This window comes from Ptychodera flava, chromosome 8, assembly GCF_041260155.1.
Source record: "Ptychodera flava strain L36383 chromosome 8, AS_Pfla_20210202, whole genome shotgun sequence".
NCBI lineage: Eukaryota > Metazoa > Hemichordata > Enteropneusta > Ptychoderidae > Ptychodera > Ptychodera flava.
Window position 1 is genome coordinate 5613665 of NC_091935.1, and position 22358 is coordinate 5636022.

The 22358-nt window shown below is 38.5% G+C and overlaps 1 protein-coding gene across 1 annotated transcript; it reads left to right on the plus strand.

The window, feature by feature from the left end:
• Window positions 1-861: 861 nt before the first annotated feature.
• LOC139138277 (trafficking protein particle complex subunit 10-like) lies at window positions 862-21327 on the plus strand. Its single transcript, XM_070706584.1, has 20 exons — window positions 862-998; window positions 2542-2623; window positions 4180-4315; window positions 4544-4746; window positions 6465-6666; window positions 7319-7430; window positions 8353-8600; window positions 9561-9707; window positions 10248-10427; window positions 11225-11316; window positions 12137-12277; window positions 12886-13010; window positions 13554-14074; window positions 14570-14711; window positions 15504-15787; window positions 16585-16682; window positions 16958-17090; window positions 18238-18405; window positions 19339-19687; window positions 20570-21327. Exons 1-20 carry the CDS (start codon window positions 971-973, stop codon window positions 20749-20751), a joined length of 3573 nt encoding a protein of 1190 aa, XP_070562685.1. The 5' UTR covers window positions 862-970; the 3' UTR covers window positions 20752-21327.
• Window positions 21328-22358: the final 1031 nt, after the last annotated feature.

Genomic DNA, 22358 nt, shown 5'->3' on the forward strand with positions numbered 1-22358 from the left:
GGAATTTTAGGAGTTTTTTTCTACCTAGCTCAATTTCTAATTGTGGTCACTAACACGAAACTTTGGAAGACAACGCCTCAGGCCAAAGTCAGAAATATTATTTGTTTGTTTGTTTGTTTGTTTGTTTGTCTGTTTATATTTATTTCCGATGGTTAGGGTCAGGGTAAGGCTTAAGTTAGGGTTAGGGTTAAGGTTAGGGTTAAGGTTAAGTTAGGGTGGGTTAGACTTAAGTCCTCCCTCTAGACTTAAGTCACTCCCTCTATATTACCAGTTCTAAATTCTTAAGTCTAAATAAATAAATGAATAAACTGCTTTTTTTTGACAAATATAATCAAAACAGCTTTTCGCTGTTATTTTATAAAAAATACCCTAACCCTAACTTAAGCCTAACCCTAACCCTAACCATCGGAAATAAATAAAACAAAAACAAACAAACTAACAAATAAATAAACCGCTCATTATTGAAAAATATAATCAAAACAGCTTTTCGCTGTTATTTATTAAAAATAACAAATAAACAAACACAAACACTTACTCACAAACAAACACAGACACTCACAAACAAGGAAGAAGAGCCCACTTTGTTTCTACCGCTGGCCACGCTAGCGCTGGCTGTGTTTCGTGAGCAGCGCAGCCAGCGGTAGAAATGGGACAGTGGACCAGCTTTCCGGTGACCCCGCCGGTGAACCCTGTATCTCTGCTTCAAAGACGGTAATCGTAACAATATCGAATAAAGTATTCACAATGCTGTTAAAAAAAATTAAAAGTCATTTTTTAGTTTCTTCCCGCCAAATTTTCTTCAAGGAAATAATTCTAAGTCTTCGTATGACCTCATGAATCGGTGTCTACGAATCACGCTACAACAACATTGTGGGCGTCCGCGAGCAAATCATGTCACGGAATGCCCAGTCCATGTAGTGTAAGGCTTACGAATCTGTTAGCAACGCTGAGAAGATAATTATCACATTGAATGATGAATTGTAAACCAATCGTGACATGTAAGTTCTGTGATAGTTTCCTTTTTTATAAGTTCTTTCTGGTTGATACAAAAACAGGCACACTACCATATAGCATGGATGTAAAAAATAGCTAGCTGCAGTACTGCCTGGTATTCGGCTCAGACGGCAAACCGTCCGACCCAAATACCCAGGCAAAACCTTGAGCTACTGTACTGCAGCTAGCTACCATCATCATGGAGCCTCCATGCTACCATGTAGTTGCAATGCAGTAGCTCTACTCTAGGTTTTGCCTCATAGGCTAGCTGCAGTACTGTAGCTCGAGGTTTTTTCCTTGGTATTTGAGTTGGGAGGCAAAACCCTCTGATTTTGCCGTCCGACCCAAATACCCTGGCGAAACCTAGAGCTATTGTATTGTAGTTAGGTTTTGCCCAGGTATTTGAGTCGGAAGGCAAAACCATCCGGTTTTTCCGAGCTACCAAATTTCGGTAGCTCCATGTCCGACCCAAATACCCAGGCAAAACCTCGAGCTACAGCACTGCAGCTATTAAACTGTCATTACTGAGGCTGCGCAGACAGTTGTTGCAGTCATTGATGCTTGTAGTTGTACATGCTGCAGTACAGTAGTGCACGAGGTTTAGACTGGCTGTCAACATGTTGGTCGTTCTGGCTTTTGCCGTCCGACCCACGACCCCAGGCAAAATCTCAAGCTGCTATATATCATCAAACACAGTCCCTCCACACTTTGCATCAAAGCAGACAGAAAGTACATACAATAGCGCTGTTCACTGTTACAGGTTTGTTACTGAATACAGCTGTACGTGCTACATCTGACCATGGAGGTAGAACGAGAGAAGGAGTCACAACCCTTCTCTCCATCTACCTCCATGATCTGACACTGCTGCTTGCAGTGTGGACAATTTTTCAATGTCGCATATGTGGCTGTTTTTGCAGCTTGTACTCTGAGTAACGAATATGCCTTTTAGTATTCAATGTTAAATTAGTAGTCACCTATTTCTTTCATACATAATTTTCAAAAGTGTAATCTAAAAATGTGGACAAATATTTATTTTTACATATTAATGAGAGAACAATGACATCAATTGCGAACAGCCCTATATCTCTTTGTATGGTAAACCCATGTCCTGCCTTGCATGCTGTACTTGGAAGGTCAAGTCTGTTTAAACCAAACAATGTGAGACTTTTCCCATATAACATTTGACTGAAATTAAGCAACTACATGTACTGTTCTATAAAATGCATTCAATTGATTTCGACCCATAGGGAAATCCCCGAAAACAATTAGAAATATAAGGATCTTCCTTGAGTTGTCTCACCAAAAAATACTGGCAGATGAACATGGAATAATTTTACTGACAAAACTGAATGTTTCACAATTGATCTCTTGGCAGTTTGAAGTCAACGCTGATTTTAAACTTGAAATAAAGGTCAAGGGTTAATGTGCCACACTTGACTTGGTTCAAATAGCAGAATCCATCTAAGTGAATATGTAGTAACATGTAAAGAGTAATGTGCAAAATGCAAATTCTCTTCACGGATTATTTTTCCACCCTTCTGAATTTAGGTCATGGTGATCAGGAGGTCTTCTCTTCAATCCAGGAAGAGTTGTCAGACAGGCTACCCAGAGACTCAGTTGAATGGAGGAGGTAAAATATCAACATTTTTTACAACTCTTTTTCTTTGCAGAGGCATAACATAAAGACAGTGGTCTTTAGAAGATTAACACATGCACATTGTAAAGATATATCTCAGTAATGTTGTACATGTCAGATACCTAAAAGTACTGTTACTTGGTTAGCTGCTAAAGATGTCTACCAATATACAAATGAGCAATGTTTTAGGATCCTGATGATTCTGAAATGTGGTGGCCCTTCTCAGCCTGCTTTACTGTATTTATTGTCCTGCGTTCAATGTGGAAAGAGTACCTTAAGGCCCCCACCCTCAATTTTTTTTTGTAGGTAAGATATACAATACATTCAAGTATGCTAACCCTAACTGTAACTCAAACCCTAATTCTAAACCCCTCCAATGGTTGGATTTGATGTGCTTCTTCCAAGGAAAGTCCGTGATTAAATTGATTTCCAGGTGTGAGGGCCTAAAGAAACTCTTGCCTTTTAGGTAACTGATTTACAGGACAACCAGAACGATGAAATGTTTCTGTGGCCCTAGATTATAGAGCTCTCCATTTTTGTTCGTGATGTATGCATATAGATTTACTGATTGTTATAACTTCAAAACTTTTCAGCCTGTGAAACATTTGTTGTTATACAGATACTCGTTGTTCTGTAGGCATTCTGTCATTCTCTTGCAAAGGGAACTTCTGGGTTTCCAAACAGAGACAAAAATTAACAACTCATTTTATGAAAATAACATGTAAGGCCTGGAAGAATAATTAAACCGTTCCTTGGAATCCCTGTTTTGGATTTAGCTAATTTTGATTTGTGAAAGTGTTTACTTTTAGGGCATTGTTGTTGTGTATATTTAACAGTTCTTTTTTGTTTTCTTCTGGGAGTGTGTGGAAATGTTCAGAACTTGTTCTGTCAACACTGCCTGTATATGTAATGCCTCTATTATTTCAGATATTTGTAAAATCTAGACTCAAAATCATCAGTAACAATATAACTACTAGCAGGACATTTTCCTAGTTCATATAAAAAATTACAAAAGTTCGCTCTTCACCTCTGTAACTTTGCCGAAAATCTCTGAGGAACAAAATTGTTTAATTCTCAGTTGAATTAAAGTGCATAACAGAAATTCAACCTTTTAAATCAAAATTAAAAACATTTCTTTTTAAACAATTTTATCAACTGCACTGATACTTTTATTATATGTTATATGTCTATTATTGGACATTTTATGAGATTTTTGTTTAAATCTTGTTTTGTATTTTATTGAATGCATACTTTTATTGTTTTACTTGATGTAAAGCGCTTTTGAATATGTTATTGTAGAAAAAGCGCTATAGAAATACATATTATTCTCAGGCTTAAATATGAATTTTTTTATGGAAAATCGTATGGGACATTATCAAAAGTAATGATACTTTACCAGATTTAAGATTCCTCAAGTTGTCAGTAACTTCAATAGAGCAATCCCTGTCATTGGTATAGAGCACATCCATGAATGTACTTGTACCCCTTCATTGTCTCACACTAAAAAGGAGAGCAGGAAAAATGACTTCCTTTTGCATTGTTGTACACAGATCCTACGGCAGACCCCCAAAGACTGTTAATGTGGAGGCAACGTTCATCAACTTCAGTCCAGATACCATACCCAAAGAAAAAGACCGGGCATTGCTGCAGCAGCCATTCTTTCATATTTATTGGACAGAGTGCCCGGTAAGTGCTACCCATGCATGTGTCCATGTATCTAGTTGTTTTACTTGATGTGGTAATGTTTTGAGGTGGTTATTGTTGTTTGTTTTCTGTTATTAACTGTAACTGTTATTTCTACTCTTTCTTTTTCCCCCCGAAAAGTCATCTTGAAAACTGTGTCACCACCTAAACAAACATGATTAAGACTGCATATGCTGTTATGAATGCAGTGTTGCTAAATTTCATTGACAGGATGCTGAGACATACAGGGCTGAAGTGAAGGACAACATTGCTGCCTGGCTGCAGGCACTGAAACAGCATAACATTCCCGACTGGTTTATTGTAGTCGTGGAGACAGACAAAATAAAGAAGGGGAACAAAACCAAGTTATTGCCACGGACATCAGTTATCGATAAAATAAGGAGTGACTTTTGTAGTAAGCAAAGTAGTGATAGGTAGGTGTGAACGGTATTTTTATTCAACTTCAGATGCATCCAGTAAAGACTGATGAGGAACTGTCCAAACATTTCAGGTAGACCCTCATATCACGGCTGTGGTCACCATGGCAAACCCAATTAAACTTTCAATCCCGTGTTATATTTACCATTTACCACCCCGACCAAAACATGCTCTGTGTTGAATTAAGAAGTAATCCAAAATATGAAAAAGAAAGCTCATTCAAATGCACCTGTGATGTGAGTTCATTTTAAAATGCTTCGTAGAGCTTGACAGACGGATAATCAATTTTTGTCAGAATATTTGTGGAACTGGTATACATATTCACAGGTGTCTGGAGTTGCCGGTGTACATGCATAGAGAGGAATGGGAAGGTTTGACACGATTTTGCCCTCCGGACCGTGAATCCAAACAAATAAGGAGTTTAGAGTCAAATAAAAGGTCTACGCCGATAGCGAAATACCTCTTGCCTTTAACGCTCAAGTTTCAAGTGGGCAAACTAGCATTTAGTCTCAATATCGGCCCAAAACTCTCTGGTAACCCCGTTCATCAGGCTGTTACGTACGGCAGCCATTTTAATAGCCAGATTCTTTCCCATGGTGCAGTGCGGGCTATTAGCATTCGACATGAACCCGTGACCCCGCAACCGCTAAATTAAATCCACTATCAAACGGGCTACAAGTATTGGTGCACACAACGTCCAGCTTTGCGTTTTGCACAAACTCAAGTCATGGGAAAGTTTACCATTGTTACGTTTGTTTTGATCGTGCAAAGGTCACGAGTTCATCACTATGCGCGCTGAACCATGGGTAATTTGTCCCGTTCAAAATGGCTGACGTACGTAACAGCCTGAGGATGTACGTAACCAGGAATTTAGGGCCAAAAGAGAGACTAAATAACGATTAACACGTCTCAGGGTTGGACATTAAACGTCAAAGGTATTCATCTGTCGGAGGAAGGTAGTTTTTTGACTGCATGCGTTGATATACGTGGATTTTTATTGTCTCAGGATTCCGGAGGGCAAAATCGTGTCAAACCTTCCCATTCCTCTCTATGCATGTACACCAGCAACTCCGGACACCTGTGTACATATTGATATTGTGTGTGTAGATATTCAGACTACATGGAAGCACAGGTTTCAAAGAGACGTACACATATCTTGCACAAGTAGGAAGATATTTTTATGTTGTTGGCTGCTTAGTAATGACAATACTATAATTATGACCAAAGGGTTATGCAAACATACATGTATGTACTCTTGTCTGATGTAACTGGAGGTATGGGCACATATGTGTGTATTCATGAATCATTGAATGTATGCTTCAAAGACAATGTGATGTGCCAATGACTCGAGAGTGGTCACCTTCAAACTGAGGACATTTTGTATGGTTACAGTACTGTGTACTGGGCTGACTCAAAGTATTATATTTCAAGAAATTCTGATATTGACGCCAAGAGGGTTATCCACACCAGAGTACCATAAACTACTTCATAATGCAGTCTTGAGAGAAAAGTACTGCAAGATCATGCATGATCATGTCATGCCACATACAAAACTATAAACATGGATGTGGGCGGGACCAGTGCACATATCTGGACACTAGTTCTTGTTGGACCATTTAAAACTGAATGGGTTTGTCGAGCCCTGAATGTACATGTTTAGAATTTTTATGTGTGTGTGAAACTTGCTCAGAAAACATTCAACCCTTTTTTGCAGATGTGCAGTTTTGTTTGAATCCAATTTGCCACCAACAGCACAGAGATCTGTTGATTCATGGCAGATGTTTATTGCAAAATTGCGTCCCCTGATGCTGGCGGCATTAAATCGTAATCTGAGCAAGTACGAGGAGATGATGCGGTCTCAGAGAGAAAAGCGCACAGATCCAAGGTGGAACTTCCATGAGTACTTCATGCTCCAGGTACATTTACACATGGATTATCTTCATGCAGTCCTCAATTCTTGTCTCTTTATCCAATTACAGTGGTTTACATCGAACCGTTGACAATACAGGAACTAGACATACAGTCTAAATTGAGGAGTTCCCAACTCTGTCAGGTGTAATTATCATCTTGGTAGTAATATATCAGTCAATAAAAAAGCAATAAACACTGCGAAAGTTTACAGTAAACATTGTCTGGATGGAGGTCATGAACAGTTAAAACAACACCACACATCCACACACATCCTGCTTAGAACACCTCATTTGCAATGGTTGTTCGTGGGAATCTTGTGGTGTTGCTTTGACTTGTGACCTCCTTCAAGACAATGTTTCAACTTTTCACAGAGTTGATTTCTTTGTAAGCGACTGATATTACTGATATACAATAGATACCTGTATACCTGACAGTGTTGGTGCCTCCTCAGTTTAGACAGTACAGTACTGGTATGTATGGTTCCTGTATTGCTAAATGTTCAATGCAAACCACTGTATTTGTCATGCTAAACTACTTCACACTTTCAAACACCGATCAACATGTACATTCACAAACGTTGCAGTGCTGGGGAGTAGTTTTCCCTTCTTTCTTGATTTTTTCACTTCAATTCTGTTCATTTTTTTCCCATTCCACCAGGAGGAACTTGCATTTGTATTTGAGATGCTGAAGATGCCTGAAGAGTCTTTAGTGCAATATGATGAACTTGATGCACTTTTCTCTCAGTTTGTCATCAACACACAGGCTGGAGGTAAAATTCTTAAAATTCTCAGACTTTTTCATCAAACATCATGCCATGGCTAATAATATCACACCAGGGCTGAGCTCATGTGCTCACATACATGTAGCTGTGTACTTCCAATAAAGTGACAGTTTAGTGTTCGCAGTAAATGAGTTTTGGATAATTTAAGTTACTCCTCTTTGTCACAGGTGTTGATAGCCTAGCTGGTAACGCATGCGATAGCTACCTAAAACTGACTAACCAGTGCTCCGCAGCATATGTACTGTACTTTGTGCCACGGAGGTGACCCTTGACATGACAAGACAGCTGCCAGTGTGCAGTGCATGCATGGCTGATGCTATCAAATGGTGTGATATCAATGCTTTTTACTTTGTTTTCTGTTAATTTAGTAGTTTTATAACTTTATTGCTTGCAAATCTTGCTAAAAGTATGATTGCGCGGTCACAAAATCATGGGACTGCAATGATGGCAACTACAGTATACTGTCAAAGATATTATTCTTGCCATACTGCAGTGATGCATAGGTATTAGTGAGCCATTAACGGCCACCTTTGGTAGCCCGATGTGTGAGTTACATGGTATAAAGAAATTTTTTTTCAAAGCCCTCAAATCCACTTAGATTACACAATAGGCATGCCAAATGTTTAACAATAATGCTTACAAATTCCAGAATCCAAAAGGATACTTTATTTTGATGCAGTGCAAGTGGCGTTTCATTATTTCACCATCTGTTTTTTTAATTTCCTTTTTATCACTTTTTGAATTTCACTTTTTATCAGAAAGGGCTAAAGATGAAAACAGAGTTTTCTGAAACATTCTCATGCTTGAAGTAGATTTACCTCCCTGAGATGTTCATTTAGTGAACATTGAAATACTCAGATTATAAATGTTGATTCGTATGTTTAAAATTTTTATCGGGACGATATTTCAGAATCCCCGCGATGGCTATCATCTTTCACCAAGGAGTGCAATTGTTGGGATGGACTGAGTTTGTCGCAGTCTGTCAACAAAGAAAAGCAGACGTTGGTGCAGCTTGGCAAAGCCACCCTCCTGGACCTGCGTAATTACCTCTTCTCCAGACAGTGTGCTTTGTTATTTGGAATGCAGAGACCGTGGGAGGTCGCGCAGAGGTCACTGCCTTTCATGCATAACACAGTGCATGAATTGAGTATTTTAGAGGTAAGTGTCATCATAGAACATGTACCTTGAGCTACACTCCAGACTCTGTCGGGGTACTCTGAGAAAGCTGTCACCATTGCTACACGAGAATTTGCATAACAAAGGTGCATTGATGTTGTCAGTAAATTCATCAGGTAGATTCAGGTCAGGTCAGGTCAGGTCAATTCAGAGTCATAGTCATCATTTATAGCAATTTGTCCCCCTTTTAGCTGTATTTGACTGCCACCATGTGTGCTCACTTGATTTGGACCAGGCATGAGCCAGACAAATGTGGACTTTTGTAAGGTACATTTTGCCACACCAGACCTAATGCCTGAGGGACACTTGCAGTAGAAAGCTGAGATCTGGATTTTTTACCAAACATTATATATATATCAAGCTACATACTTACATATATCCTTCCTCTTTTCCTGCACAGCACAGTTATCGTATACTTCAAAATACCTTCAAAGTCTTCTTTGTTTGCAAAAATGCAGTAAAAACACCAACCTCATTAACATAAGCGTTTTAGAGAATCATTGTACCATACTGATTTGGGTATTTAGTCAAAAAAATCTCATATACTGATTGCTTTACAGGGATATGTTGGTTTTAGCTTTATCTGTTAGCATATTGATTAACTGGACTCAATTCTCAAAAGAGAACGAAGGAGTAAACTCATATAAATGGTGAATGTCAACGAGAACTACATGTAATCTGAAAACCAGGGATTGAGGGCTGTCGCTAATGCGCTTAAAGTGCAAGCGATGAATGGCAGTCTCTATCTCTTTGTAGCGTCTTTGTGTCACCACTAACATTCAACCTGTTCACCCCAATGCCCAGTGAACAGGTCCACATCCACCATTGATTACAATGGGTTTGGGTCAAACCATTGTGGTGAAAGGGTCAGATTTAATATGATGCCATCATGAACAGTAAAAGTTTGAATCCATCATCATCTTTATGAATCTTCAAAAACAGGTACCGCTACCAGTCGGCAGTGTTGCATGCTGGGTGTTCCTTAGTTGCCTGGAAGTACTTCAGATGTGTGAACGGTTTGGCAGTGCCAGCCAGGTGGATGCCTACACACATTACACTGCCAGCTTGTGGGCCTATGCCAGAGACAAGGTATATGTACATGTGTATCAATTGCTACTTTGATAGTGAAATGTATAGCAAGTCTTTACCTTCCCTGACAAAGAAAACTCACTATATGTTGCTGCTTTCCAATTAATTCTAAATAAGTTATTTTACACCCAGTGGGTATTAAAGAAGGACAAGAAAAACAAAATCCTTAGAATGAAGCAGTTTCATCTCCTTATCACAACGGTATTGTCATCATTTCCAATGTGTCGCCCTGATGTTTTGTACTGTTCTCACTTCAAGACTAGGGACACTTTTAATCACATTTATTCATGAAGTACATGTAGACCAACACAGGTCTACACAATGAGAATTTATTACATTACTGGAATAAATATCATTGAACTTTGAAAGATATGATTGATTGACGAATTCATTGAAAATTAAGCAGCTACGTTTCAACTATATGTAGTTGAGTAATTGTGAACTGTATACCCACTTCCTCCTCCCTTAGGGAGGAAAAGGATTGTGAAGTGTTGCAGCAGTCTTGTCCTTCATGTCTGATACCACATTGTACATTGACAGCTCCATTCATTGGGTTCACTGTGTGGATTGATGCCGGATATGACCCCAACATCAGAGCAGCTCCATTTGGTGGTTGACTTGCTCTCCGGAATGGGAAAGCAGGAATCCGAGGAAAACTCACCAAATCAGAAACTGAGGGAGGCTCTGAGCTCCAAAGAATCTTTCCAGAAACATTTTTTGGTGAGTTCTATAGACGGTCTCAGTAGTCATCTAGCCAGTGTAGTAAACTGATTCATATATCATTTTGTTATCATCTTTCCTAATATACCATAAAAACCCTATTAATTTGACCACTCAATTAATTCGAATATCCTCTTTTTTTCTCGAAACATAATTTTATTTTGCCTTAATCAGTTCAACCACTGATGGAAATTGGGACTTTTTCAATCTCTAATAATTTGACCAACCAATCATGACAAGCCGTTTTGAACATCTTATTTTTGATAAAATGCATAGAACAATACAGTGTACAGCACAGAATGTCTAAGTTGGGACTTCAGGAAAGTCACCTTTATATGTTTCAATCATCCAAGATGGTAAGCATATCACTTATGAACTATCAAAAAAGTTGAAATCCCTAATAATTCAACTTCTAAAATTATATTGGCTTTGTTAATTTTCTAATAATTCAACAATTTAAAATTGTAATTGTTTTTTTCTGGTCGAATTGATAGGGTTTTTACGAGTAAATGGCAGATTAACTTGAGTCTGTCAGATCTAAAGTGGATACTGCTTTACAGTCCATTAATTTTTAGCTGGACACCAATCAAATTGACTGGCCGTCATCTAATTGTGCTGATGATTTTCAAATGCCATCATGTCAAACTGATGAATCTGTGAAGGACATACACAGCCTTCCTGCATTCCTGCCCTTGCCTACATAGCTGCCTATCAATTACAATTTGCCTCCTTTACAAAAATTTTTGAACACCATGACTTTAAAATTTACTTATAATGTTCTTTAACACATCGAACAGGAATTGTCAGAGCTTGCCATGGGAACATTCAAACACATTGGAAGGTTACGGTGTGCTAGAAGAATAGGAAAAGATCTGGCAGTGTTTTACATGTGAGTATGTGAACGCAATGACTACATGGATGTACTCGGCACGCACATGTCATTTAGAAGTTGTAGAGCAGTATCGGTTGAAACATTGTAAACAAACTATAAGAAAAAAGACACTGTGAGTCTGCATGCTGATGGTAAAAGAAATCCAGACGCTTTCAATTCATAATCTTTCTTTTAGACCTGGCCTCATTTTGCACTTTCTGGGTAACATTATCGCATCAGAAAACAAAAAAATTTTTAACCAAAAAGGGAGTTCTACAAAGATGATTTCTGAGCATTTAGCCTTTCAAAAAAGTGCCCAGAGTCACTTTTCATCTTTATAGCCATTTCGCCACGTTACCAAGGTGACTGCTCCAAGTGTGCGTAAAATCTCATTAGCAAAGGGGCCAAATTTACTGAAAATTTATACAAAAAGGATAATCAAATACACTTAATTCACATTGATCTAAATTTGAAAAAAAATTATGTAGTTTGTGGAATATATTATATACAACCAAACTGCTTTAGGATTGACAAATATTTTAGACATGACTTGTACGTTTTGTTTGTAGATGAATTATGTAGCTTTGTCCTTTTATTTGAATCAATGCCTCATTCATGAACATCCTAAAAAAACAAAATCCCACAGTTCATTTAATATTTTCTTATGTGGCAAAAGATACATGCAAACCAAAAGAGCATGTAGTGTATGATGAAACCTTGACCCTAGACAAAAGCCATCATTTGTATGCTTTGTCTGAACTGTCTGCATCATCTAGAGATATGTTTGGACTCTCTGAGCAATTTCATGATTCCATCATTCATACTGTGTGTATTCCAGGAAAAATGATGAACCTCATAAAGCAGAACTGTTCCTCAGTGACGCACTCAAGACTTACATCGAGGAAGGCTGGGACTTGCTCGTCACCGACACCAGAAGAGAATTAGCATTGTGTCAGAAAGAAGTCCAACATTCTGCCAAATATCCTTACTGTTGTAGTGACGCAGTTTCTACAAGAATACATTTACATGTACATGCACTTTTGAAGCACTGTATTATTGAAGCACTGTATTATAAGATTTGTGGTAGTCAATGCATATTTCCTAACCTCAGTGGTCAAAAATTTTGAGACTTGAATTCATGGAGTGCCCACAGCAGATTTCACATACCCGTTTACAGTTGCGTATACATTACACATGTCTGTCCTCTTGTCATATACATACAGAATGTATTGATAACCAAGACACTCATTTCATCATTGCCTTTGCCTTTAGTCAATAAACCTGTCTGTGTATTTGTAAGGTGCTATTAACAAGCACACACAGTTTTCTGCTAATGGTGATTTGTCTCTGCAAAGACTAAAGACTCTGTAATATTTTTCTGTCAATTTAAAAATGACATGTTTTTCACAGACCAATGCACTTGCTATATATTTCAAATAATTACTAAATGAGTTAGCAACTTTAATGTCTGGGTAATCAACACATGTGTGATGTGTGATGTGCATGCAAATGTGAAATCAGCTGTATACCGGTATGTTACAAGTAGGCTGATCTTTTGTGTTTTCTCCTTAACTCTCCATTCTGCACATATGTGAAAAATTGTGCACTGTTGGCCGCAGACAAGCTGCTTCCTCCAGATGACAGAAACTTGTTCTGCGATGAATTAATCAAAGTATCCAAAGATCTTAGGGACAGTGAAAAGGGAGATACAGGTATGATAACAGACTAATTGGTTGTATTTTCTGTCCAGTGACAATCATTTGCATTGTAGAGGAAATTCTTCATGCAAATTTTTGTCTCTTTATCTGTTCTCCTTTCCTCATACATGCACAATTGTGAGGATTACTATGCTTGCATCAGTGTGTGATTGTAAAAGTAGCTCATAGATCATCTTTCTCAATCCGTTCACAACCATGGTTTGACCCAGACCCATTGTTATCAAAGGTATTTGTGGACCTGTTTACCAGGAATTGGGGTGAACAGGTCGAGTCTTAAAGTCCCTGAAAAATTTGTTGTATTAGACAGTACAACAAATGTTCACAAAATGCCAACAAAATTCACATTACTCATAACACCACACCTGCTACCGGTACTTGTATTCTAAAGGAATTAAAAATTATTAATCCAGTGTTGATAATGGATTTCTTGTAAACTATCTCATGTTCATAACTGAAATCACAACCAAAAGTGAAATTTCCAATGTAAATTCGGTTGTTGCTCTCTCAGTTTCATGAGAATTCAATCATTTCACACAGATGAGGAGGTACTGATGAAGATGGAACCTGTGCTGTCATTTTGTGATATTGAGATGATACCACAGAGTGGAAAAGTAATCCTGGGACAGGAGGTGATTTTGCTTGTGACTCTTCACAGCAACCTGTCAAAAGAAATCAAGTGCAATAAACTCAGCATATCCGTCATTCACTCATCATGTGAGGATGACAGCCAATCAGAAGACAGAGTATCACATGACTCGGTGGACCGACCCCCTTCCGAGAAGTCCAGCCAGTCGCAGTCATCCCTGCAGCATGAATTTTCTGATAGGGTGTTTCCAAGTATGATCGACTTCCGGCATGAGTGCGACTTCTTGCCGGACAGAACTATCCAGTGGAGTGCTGTGGTGTGCCGAAATACCAGCATGCTGCTGCAGCGACAGGACAGCACATCTTCGCTGAGGAGAGTGGAAGTCTGGCAGAAGGAAGATTTCTCAATGGCAATCGAGCAGCTTGATGTTGTTTTGCAGCCCGGTGTGAATAAAATTGAATTCAAAACAGAGGTAACAGCAACTACTGGCTTTCCTAAATCACATTGACAGTGGTCAGAATTTCCAAGGGTCAATACACTTTTGTACTTCTGTCACTCAATGGTCAAAGGTCAACAAGAAATCCTGATTCTATTATGTATGTTACATTTGTGACATGAATAGTACATAATGTGTGATTTTTGAGTGGAATAACTTCAATGTGAATGATGTAATTGGAAATAATTTGTAGTACATTCCAAATGAGGTTCAAGCTACCTAATAGTATGTTGGCAATTTAAAAATATTTTCTCAAGAGCAATCCTACATGTGTATGTAGGACACAGTGTACCTTGGAATAGTTTATTGTTACAAAGGAAATTGCAGAGACCAATTTGTCACTCTACCTTTTATAACAATTAATGCAATAACATTTTTCTTTGCAATGGTTATTAAGATCATTTGCAAGTCACCGTATTTGAAAGATGAAAGTCCAGTTTGGGCCCATACATTTACAATGTATTATTGCAGGTTGCTGAAAGAGGAACACACACCATGAACCAGTTATGTGTTGAGATCAACAGTGTGCAACTGTTACATCCAAGAATATTCCCATCGCTATCCTATGATGTCACCACCCAGGAGCCAGTTGTCACTATCTCAGCAGCACAGGGTATGTACAAGTCTAGCCATCAGTTCAAGAAATGCACCTTTGAATCATTCTAAACAAGATCTCTAATCCCAGCCATTTGTTTGAGCCACCATGTGAATTTCAGTGTAATACACTTGTAAATTTCTCCTGTGGAAGAGAATGCTTTTTTCATCACCAAACACATGCTGTAGCATGATAGAGCTCCCTGAAATTCCCTGTATCTGTACTGTTAATGAGCTTCTCTTTGTGAATGCAGAAGTTTCCCACATGGCAACTGCAAGCCATCACAGCTGTAAAATGCTTGTGCTTGTGTTTAGGGCACGGCTTATGCGCGTAGTATATTCATTGTTCACATGTACAAGAAACTGTCAATTTGATTTGTGACTCATGAACTGTTGGTGTTTAAGTGTGACATGTGCTTGTTTTAAGCCTAAAGTTACTGCATGGCTATAACCGCTTTCAACACGCATAGTGGGTACAATGCATTGCTTTTGGTTCGATCCATTTAGGACAAACCAGTTTGGAAGGGTGCAGTTCTCATATGTACATGTACACAGCTGTTATTTTAATACCAAAGTGCTGCAAAATTGTTTTATCAAACACAATGTGAAAATGTACCCATCTTTAGGGAATTTTTACATATAGTAATTCACAATGGTACTGGAAATTTCCAGCTCTGAAGATAGTGAAGGAGTTACTGATACAGCTACCTCCATAACACATGTACAGCTGGTAGACTTGCCAGAATACCAGTACAACTGTATCTTGTTATGATGATATTAAAGTCATAGTGGATCATATACCGTTACACAGAGCCGCTGTATGCTGGTATACCTCAGTGGTTATTGGTCCACATCTCGACAAACTGTTACATTGTCAGACCCGGCGACGTCATCAACATACAGACCCCCAAGGGGTTGGCAATCCTTGAAACTTCAGACAAGCAATACGATCTCAAGGCATCAGAGACAGGGGTCAAGTTGTCACTGCCAGAGATGGATGCCAACACTGAGACTGACGTTGAAATCAAAGTCAAGTTTGACATACCGTGTCATGATGATGCCGATGAGGATGATGCTGAACATGAAGAGGTTAAGGTAATAGTCTGATAAAATGTGGCAATGTAGACATTAAAATGAAGTTGGGAGTCACAACAGCAAGAAAGATATTGGATTCACTGACTGTCCAACAATCTTCCGTAAAGTTCAGTCTCTGGGACACACATCTTCATGTATGACTTGTGAAATATTTGACAATATTTTCTTCGTAATTATATGCTTGCCATATTATTGCGTACTTTGTTACCAGACATTTACAACCATTTTCAGTAATAGAGCGCGAAGCCACTGCAGTGAACTGCAATAAAACTGCTCACACTAATTAGTTTCAGCTGTAGCCAGCTGGCAAAGTCAACAACATTGTATGTCCCATGCAGACAGTTTGTCTGGGGAAGTTGAAATAAAAAAGATTTGTACATGGACCAGTGCATGGTAATGTTACATTGTATCTTAATCTTGAACACAGGGTGCCAATCGTAAACTCTCATTTACAACTCGAGCCTCAGACACAGCTAGTTTTGCCTTTGTACAAGCAGACTTTTTGGTCTTTATCAAGTAGCCTTGTTCAACACCAAAGTGGCCACGGCTACAGCTGAAACTAATTAGTGTAAGCAGTTTTATTGCAGTTCACTGCAGTGGCTTCGCGCTCTATTACTGAAAATGGTTGTAATGCCTTATTAAACTGGGTCACATTTTGAGGTGATTAAAGCAACAATACAATGTACCTGTGAAAATGTGAAATCACATAGAGTAAAAGATCTCTGCAGATATATATATGTACACTGTACTGTTCAGGGCTGAAGTGGTGACAGTTGTCTCTTTTTCACTTGTTTTAGCTTCAACTGTTGTGTCCGTGGTCAGAAAGACTGAACTGTCCATTACTCTTCCAGCTGCCATTCCAAGTCAAACATCAAGTACACACAGCGTATGAAAGGTAGAGCAGAATACAAATTTTAATCTTGATTTTGTCTCCCCTTCTCATGTGATTTTATCTTACCGTATTTCTCTGCGTCACCACCCAGGGACCACAACATGTACTGGTAGACTGACAACAACAATTGGGTTGGCGGTTTGCCATTGAGCCACCTATGAAATTTCATAAAAGTCTCTATTTGCATATGGGAATGGGTGATGCATGCTTAAGTATTACCATGCAATTATTATACATGTATTAAGAAACCAAAAGTCTTTTTCTGAATCTTTTCGCAGAAAGTTCATACAAATCCAAGTGGCCGGCTCCAGTGATCTAGAGTTCAATCTGCAAGAAGCCACCCTGAGTTTCAAGTCATCTGGTGATAATGAGCCGACCAAGCTTGAAGGCATCAACAACAAAACTGAAATGGTAAGGTCATATGTCAGGATGTTTAATTGGCTCATCCCAGGCACATTCACATCCTTCAATCTCCATGAGTCTATAAACGTGCCAGCAGTGTAATTTTTCAGTTGCTGTACCATGGTAGTCTTCATCTCTTATTGTTGTTTTGATTCTCTCTGTTCTTTGTAGGAGAGGAATTTTGATCTGTTAGATAAAACTTTGCTACATCATTAGCCCCTACAACTTTCCCTTAGCCATGATTATATACATTGTATACACAGCAAAAAAAATTTGCCCCTGTTACAGACCCAGTACAGACCCTGACACAACCCTGTGGTACAGGTCTGTGTCAGCAAAGACGTCCCACTGCAGTGACAGGGGCCGATGTACAGGTCTGTGGCCGGTGCTGTGATGACATGGCAATATACAGTGCTGTAGACACAGTGATATGACAGGCCCTGAAATTTCTGCCTGTCGCATCGCTGTATTTACAGGACTGTGAATACAGACCTGTAACAGGGTCAATGATTTTTTTTCAATGTTCACACAGTTATGCTTGTATTCATTTCTGTCACCAAATTGGCCCATTTTTCTGAAAATATACACCCCTGAAATGTGACAAATTTTCAGATCCTGTAACAGGCCCTGTAAATTCAACACTGACACACCACTGTTTGTACACCAGTATTTCAGTTTTGTGGTCATAGCACTTTATACACTCAGCAATTACACACTGTATACATTCCTTTAATACCAGGCCTGATACAGACCTGTTAATACACCCCTGATATCTGACCAATTTTACAGCTCCTGTAACAGAGGTTATTTCTTAGGGACTGTTACAGGTATTGATCAGATCCTGTTACAGGCATGTACTGAAATCTGCCTGTAGTTTTCTGCTGTGTACATAAAGATTTTATATAATGATATAATGATTTTCAATATCTAAGCATCAGAGTCAGCTAATTTAATTTCAGTATAATTTGCAGCCATCCTACAATAAATCTGCAAGAAGTATACATGTAATATTATTCTTGATGTAAAAATTCACTTTTATGTTCACTGAGTCATGGTTCAGCTTTTGTCGGTCTGCCTGCCATGTTTGGTGCCAGGTAGATAAATAATGTGTCATATTTCAAGCAGATCAAGTGCAAATCCTCTATTATTCTTCCAGCAACTGACCAATAACATGGCTGCCAGCTATGTGTGGATGATGAACAGTGCCATGATGACTGCTGAGACGTTAGACTTTGTATTTGACGTCAAGTACCGCCTTGTCAGTGAAGAGAACAACAACATGTGGGAAAGATGTATTCATTCTTTCAGTATTCAGAACTTTCAGGTACACGTAACTATCTTTGTATCTGATCTTAAAATCATGTGAATTGTGGATTACGTCATAGTATATGACCTTGGTACTCCACATAGTGTGCAATAAAATACTAAATGGTTAACCTTCTATTTTGTCATCTGAAAAACTCTTTGGTTTACAAGTGTTTCATCTAGAAAGGGCGATGGGGTATTCCCCCTCTGTTGACATGTTGGCACCCCGTAGTAATTTGTCAAGGGGGTACCAGCACCCCATGAAATGGTGCCAGTCATACATGTACCTCAGAGATACAAGTAGAACAGATGAACTAGTGAAAGCCCCCCTAAATTTTCTGGTAAAGAGGGAAAATCCCCCCTGTTTATGGCATCCTGGATGAAACACTGGTTTACCAACCTGAACTGTATATGCTTTTATTCCTTTCTACACTGCATATGACAACTTTAGAGACGAATATATCAATTAAAAAAGCTATTTTGTAACACACAAAAGTCTGAGATTGGAAAGCATATTTTTGTTCCCTTAGGTATTGTGTTTTTTGCTTATTTGGTAAGATTTTGGAGGATTGGTAATTGATTAGAGAACCCTGGTGATCTGTCGTCCCCTGATGAGATTTCTGATCTGATTTACAAATATTGGGCAACTCCTGTAATTTTAATGGGACACCACCTTTAACAAAAACCATAGAGATACTTATTTTCAGGGTGTCTATGAATATTGCCTTACTGATAGACACATTGATTAGTTAGTTAATTTTCCCATTAATTATACATGTATGTTTACTTCACGAACACTTTGACCCACAAAGAAATTCAGAAATGATTTTCACAACAATCGTGCCACCTTTGAAAATGACTAGGACTACCACTTTGTTGAAATGGCTTGTAAGAGGAAAGGAATGCTCTAAGTTAACTTAATGTTTCTCCCTCTCTCTCTCATTCTTACCAGACCCAGTTTATCATAAATACCGAGGTGAAAGCCCAAACTTCTGAGCTGTGCAAAGCAGGTTCATTATGTAATCTATGTATACACATCACAAGGAACTTCAACGACAACAACACTGATGAAAACTGTCTAGCCGAGATGGAGAATAATGCCACCTCCATTCTCTATGAAGTGGTATCAAACAGTACACTGTGGGCAGTCTGTGGCAAGAGTTCTGGCGTATTTGATCTGCCGAACACTTCCAAAGCTAGCCATGATGTATCGCTGGAAGTGATGCCTCTGATAGCTGGTTTCTTACCCATACCTAGTGTTAAATTGTCAAGATATATATCCAGGAAGACAAACACTGCTGGTAAGACAGATTGTTTCTCTATGCACAAAAAAAGCAAATTCTGCCATTGTCTTTTACATCCCTGATCATGGCACTACCAATGTAATCAGTCTTTCCGAAGACTTTATGATATGAACATACATGTTGAACAAACCTTAGAAATGACACAAGTTATACTGACCATATCACTAGTCATTTCGTATAGTCAATGATATGAACTCACTCAGGCTATACGAACTTGATTTCTTTTACACTCCAGATACTTTCTGAATATTGTATACGGTGTGCTCTGAAGTTATAAATATTCAGGTTATTGAAAAATCATGTCACTTATGACTTGTGACACAATTCAGTCCCTGCTTTGAATGCTTGTGTTGCAGAGCAAAGTGCCATTGTGAGTCTAGACTGGCATCAGTGAAGATTTGACCTTTTTATGTGATGATATGGAGACACGTCCCAATTCTTCCACAGGAACATGAAATTAGCAAATACCACTGCATCTGGCTAACTCTGTTTATTTTCATCCATTTTTTACATGTAAAATGCGCTGTTATTTTTTACACGATTGATTCTTGTCTAGACAAGAACTCACTTGTCAACAATAATAGTTGTACATGTATAGGCTGAGTTGACTAGCTGAATACTGTGTATCTCAACATGCTTTGGGACATAAAATAAGAAACTGTAGTTGACGTTAAAAACGACATCAGTGAAAAAAGTCATTAAAAGTTACAGCCGTTGGCCCTTCAATCATACAATTATATATGTACAAGTACAATGTACTGGTCTTCTTTATAAGGGACAATGGCAGAACTGCTTCTGTTCCCTTCAAATCACAAAATACATGTACATACATGTATATTTCCATCTCAACAACGGAAGTCATTTTCATAACTCTTTTAGGCAATGAAGAAGAGAAAGAAGAAGACATGGTTGATTCTGACAACGTGAATGACTTGCAAAGTGATGTCGGACCACATCTGGAGCCATTTAACACTGGCCAGGTCTACGTCTCCAGCCAAACACATCAAGTACATGTCATGCCTGATAACAATACAAGCACATTGGAAGTTGGAGTTCTCTGAAGTTCTGTCACTCGTTTTAAAGTTTGTGACCATGTGAGACTGAGGGAGAGATTCTTTTAGATGTCAATGAAAGGCCTGTATGTAACGTGATACACCTTTGTGAAATGCTGTTGCATGTGGAACATGTTTCTGTAATTTGATGCAATGTTGTACATTAATCTGAACATGCCATCTATATTTCCCACTCTCATTTGTTGTGCATCAACATTCTGAAACTGGAGGCCAGTGCAGTAGATAAACATGTGCAAATACATGTAAGTGTGTGCAAGAGAAAAGCGAGTTTGTCTAGTCAAGTCGAGGGCACCCATCTCCTTCCTGATTTTATCCATGAAGCATTACTCACAAGTACTGTGTAGGATAGATACATGCATGGAATGGTCACATTCTGTAACAGCAGAGCTTTCATGCACATTTAAAATCAATGCATTATTTTGGTGCAACACATCACTCAAGAGTGTACAGTTTTAAAGTATGCCTTCCCACAGCAAAATTGTCTCTGCATGAATCCAAACTGTAGCCCACCAAGCTGTAAGAAGACCTTGTATATCATAGTGTAATAAAAAAATTGCAGGGTGATACGAGATTATTATAAATGTCTCTCTTTCCATATTCTCTGTGTTTTAACTTTATCCCTTCCACTGACTGCCACATACAATTTGAAAGCACAGGAGGAGTAATAGTATCAATAAAGTACCGGTATGTATGTACAGATACCAAACATTGAAATGCAACAGCAGATAGAATTCTTTCAGGTTTCTGCACAAACAAATGCCCACTTCCTAAGACAGCACACAAAGATAGCAAGGTTTCATAATTTATTTCAGCTTCTCTAATACAAACAAATAATATTATTTGTGATTGGGTGAAATTTCATGTGATGTGCTTTTCAAAGTATGTTGTGCTGTATGCATTTTCACAATGAAGGATGGCCTCTGAACAGAACAGTAGAGCTTAAACCCACAGAAGTATTCCATATCTGTCAGTATGTAGATCATACTCTGTACCTTGTGTAATTGTGAAATTCTGTGACTGTATCATGTGCTTGCATCATGTTGTCAGTCTGAATAAAGGTAATATGAAAGTATGCCGACATCATTTTGACCCAATATCTGTGAAAATATCATTTTCTGTAAACTTTTTTGATCTTCACCAACCTTGCTACAAGATGGCACCCTATCTCATGGTTGACCCAAATTTTTTGTTCTGCAAAATTAGGTCAGAGTGACAATATGTAATGTTTATGCAGCCGTCAGGTCATGTTCAATTTCTTTCAAGACTCCACTTGGCATTTTAACAAGACACATTGAAACACAGATGGCAGTGCTTGAGTGTTTTGGTCAAATATTGCTAACTTCAATTAACTAACATCTCCACAACCATGGTTTGGTCCAACCTCCAATGTTTTCAATAGTGAGCATGGACCTTATGTACATGGGAATGGGTGGGGTGAGTGTGAAGGTAAGCATAGAGAGCATGAAGGTCCAAAAATGCCTGTAGTTGTGATAAATGAAACACTGTCTTGGGCAGATCACATTGACTACATTGACAACAAGGTATCAAAATGTCTGTATAAACCTTGAAATATTTGGGTTTAGCACAAAGCATTT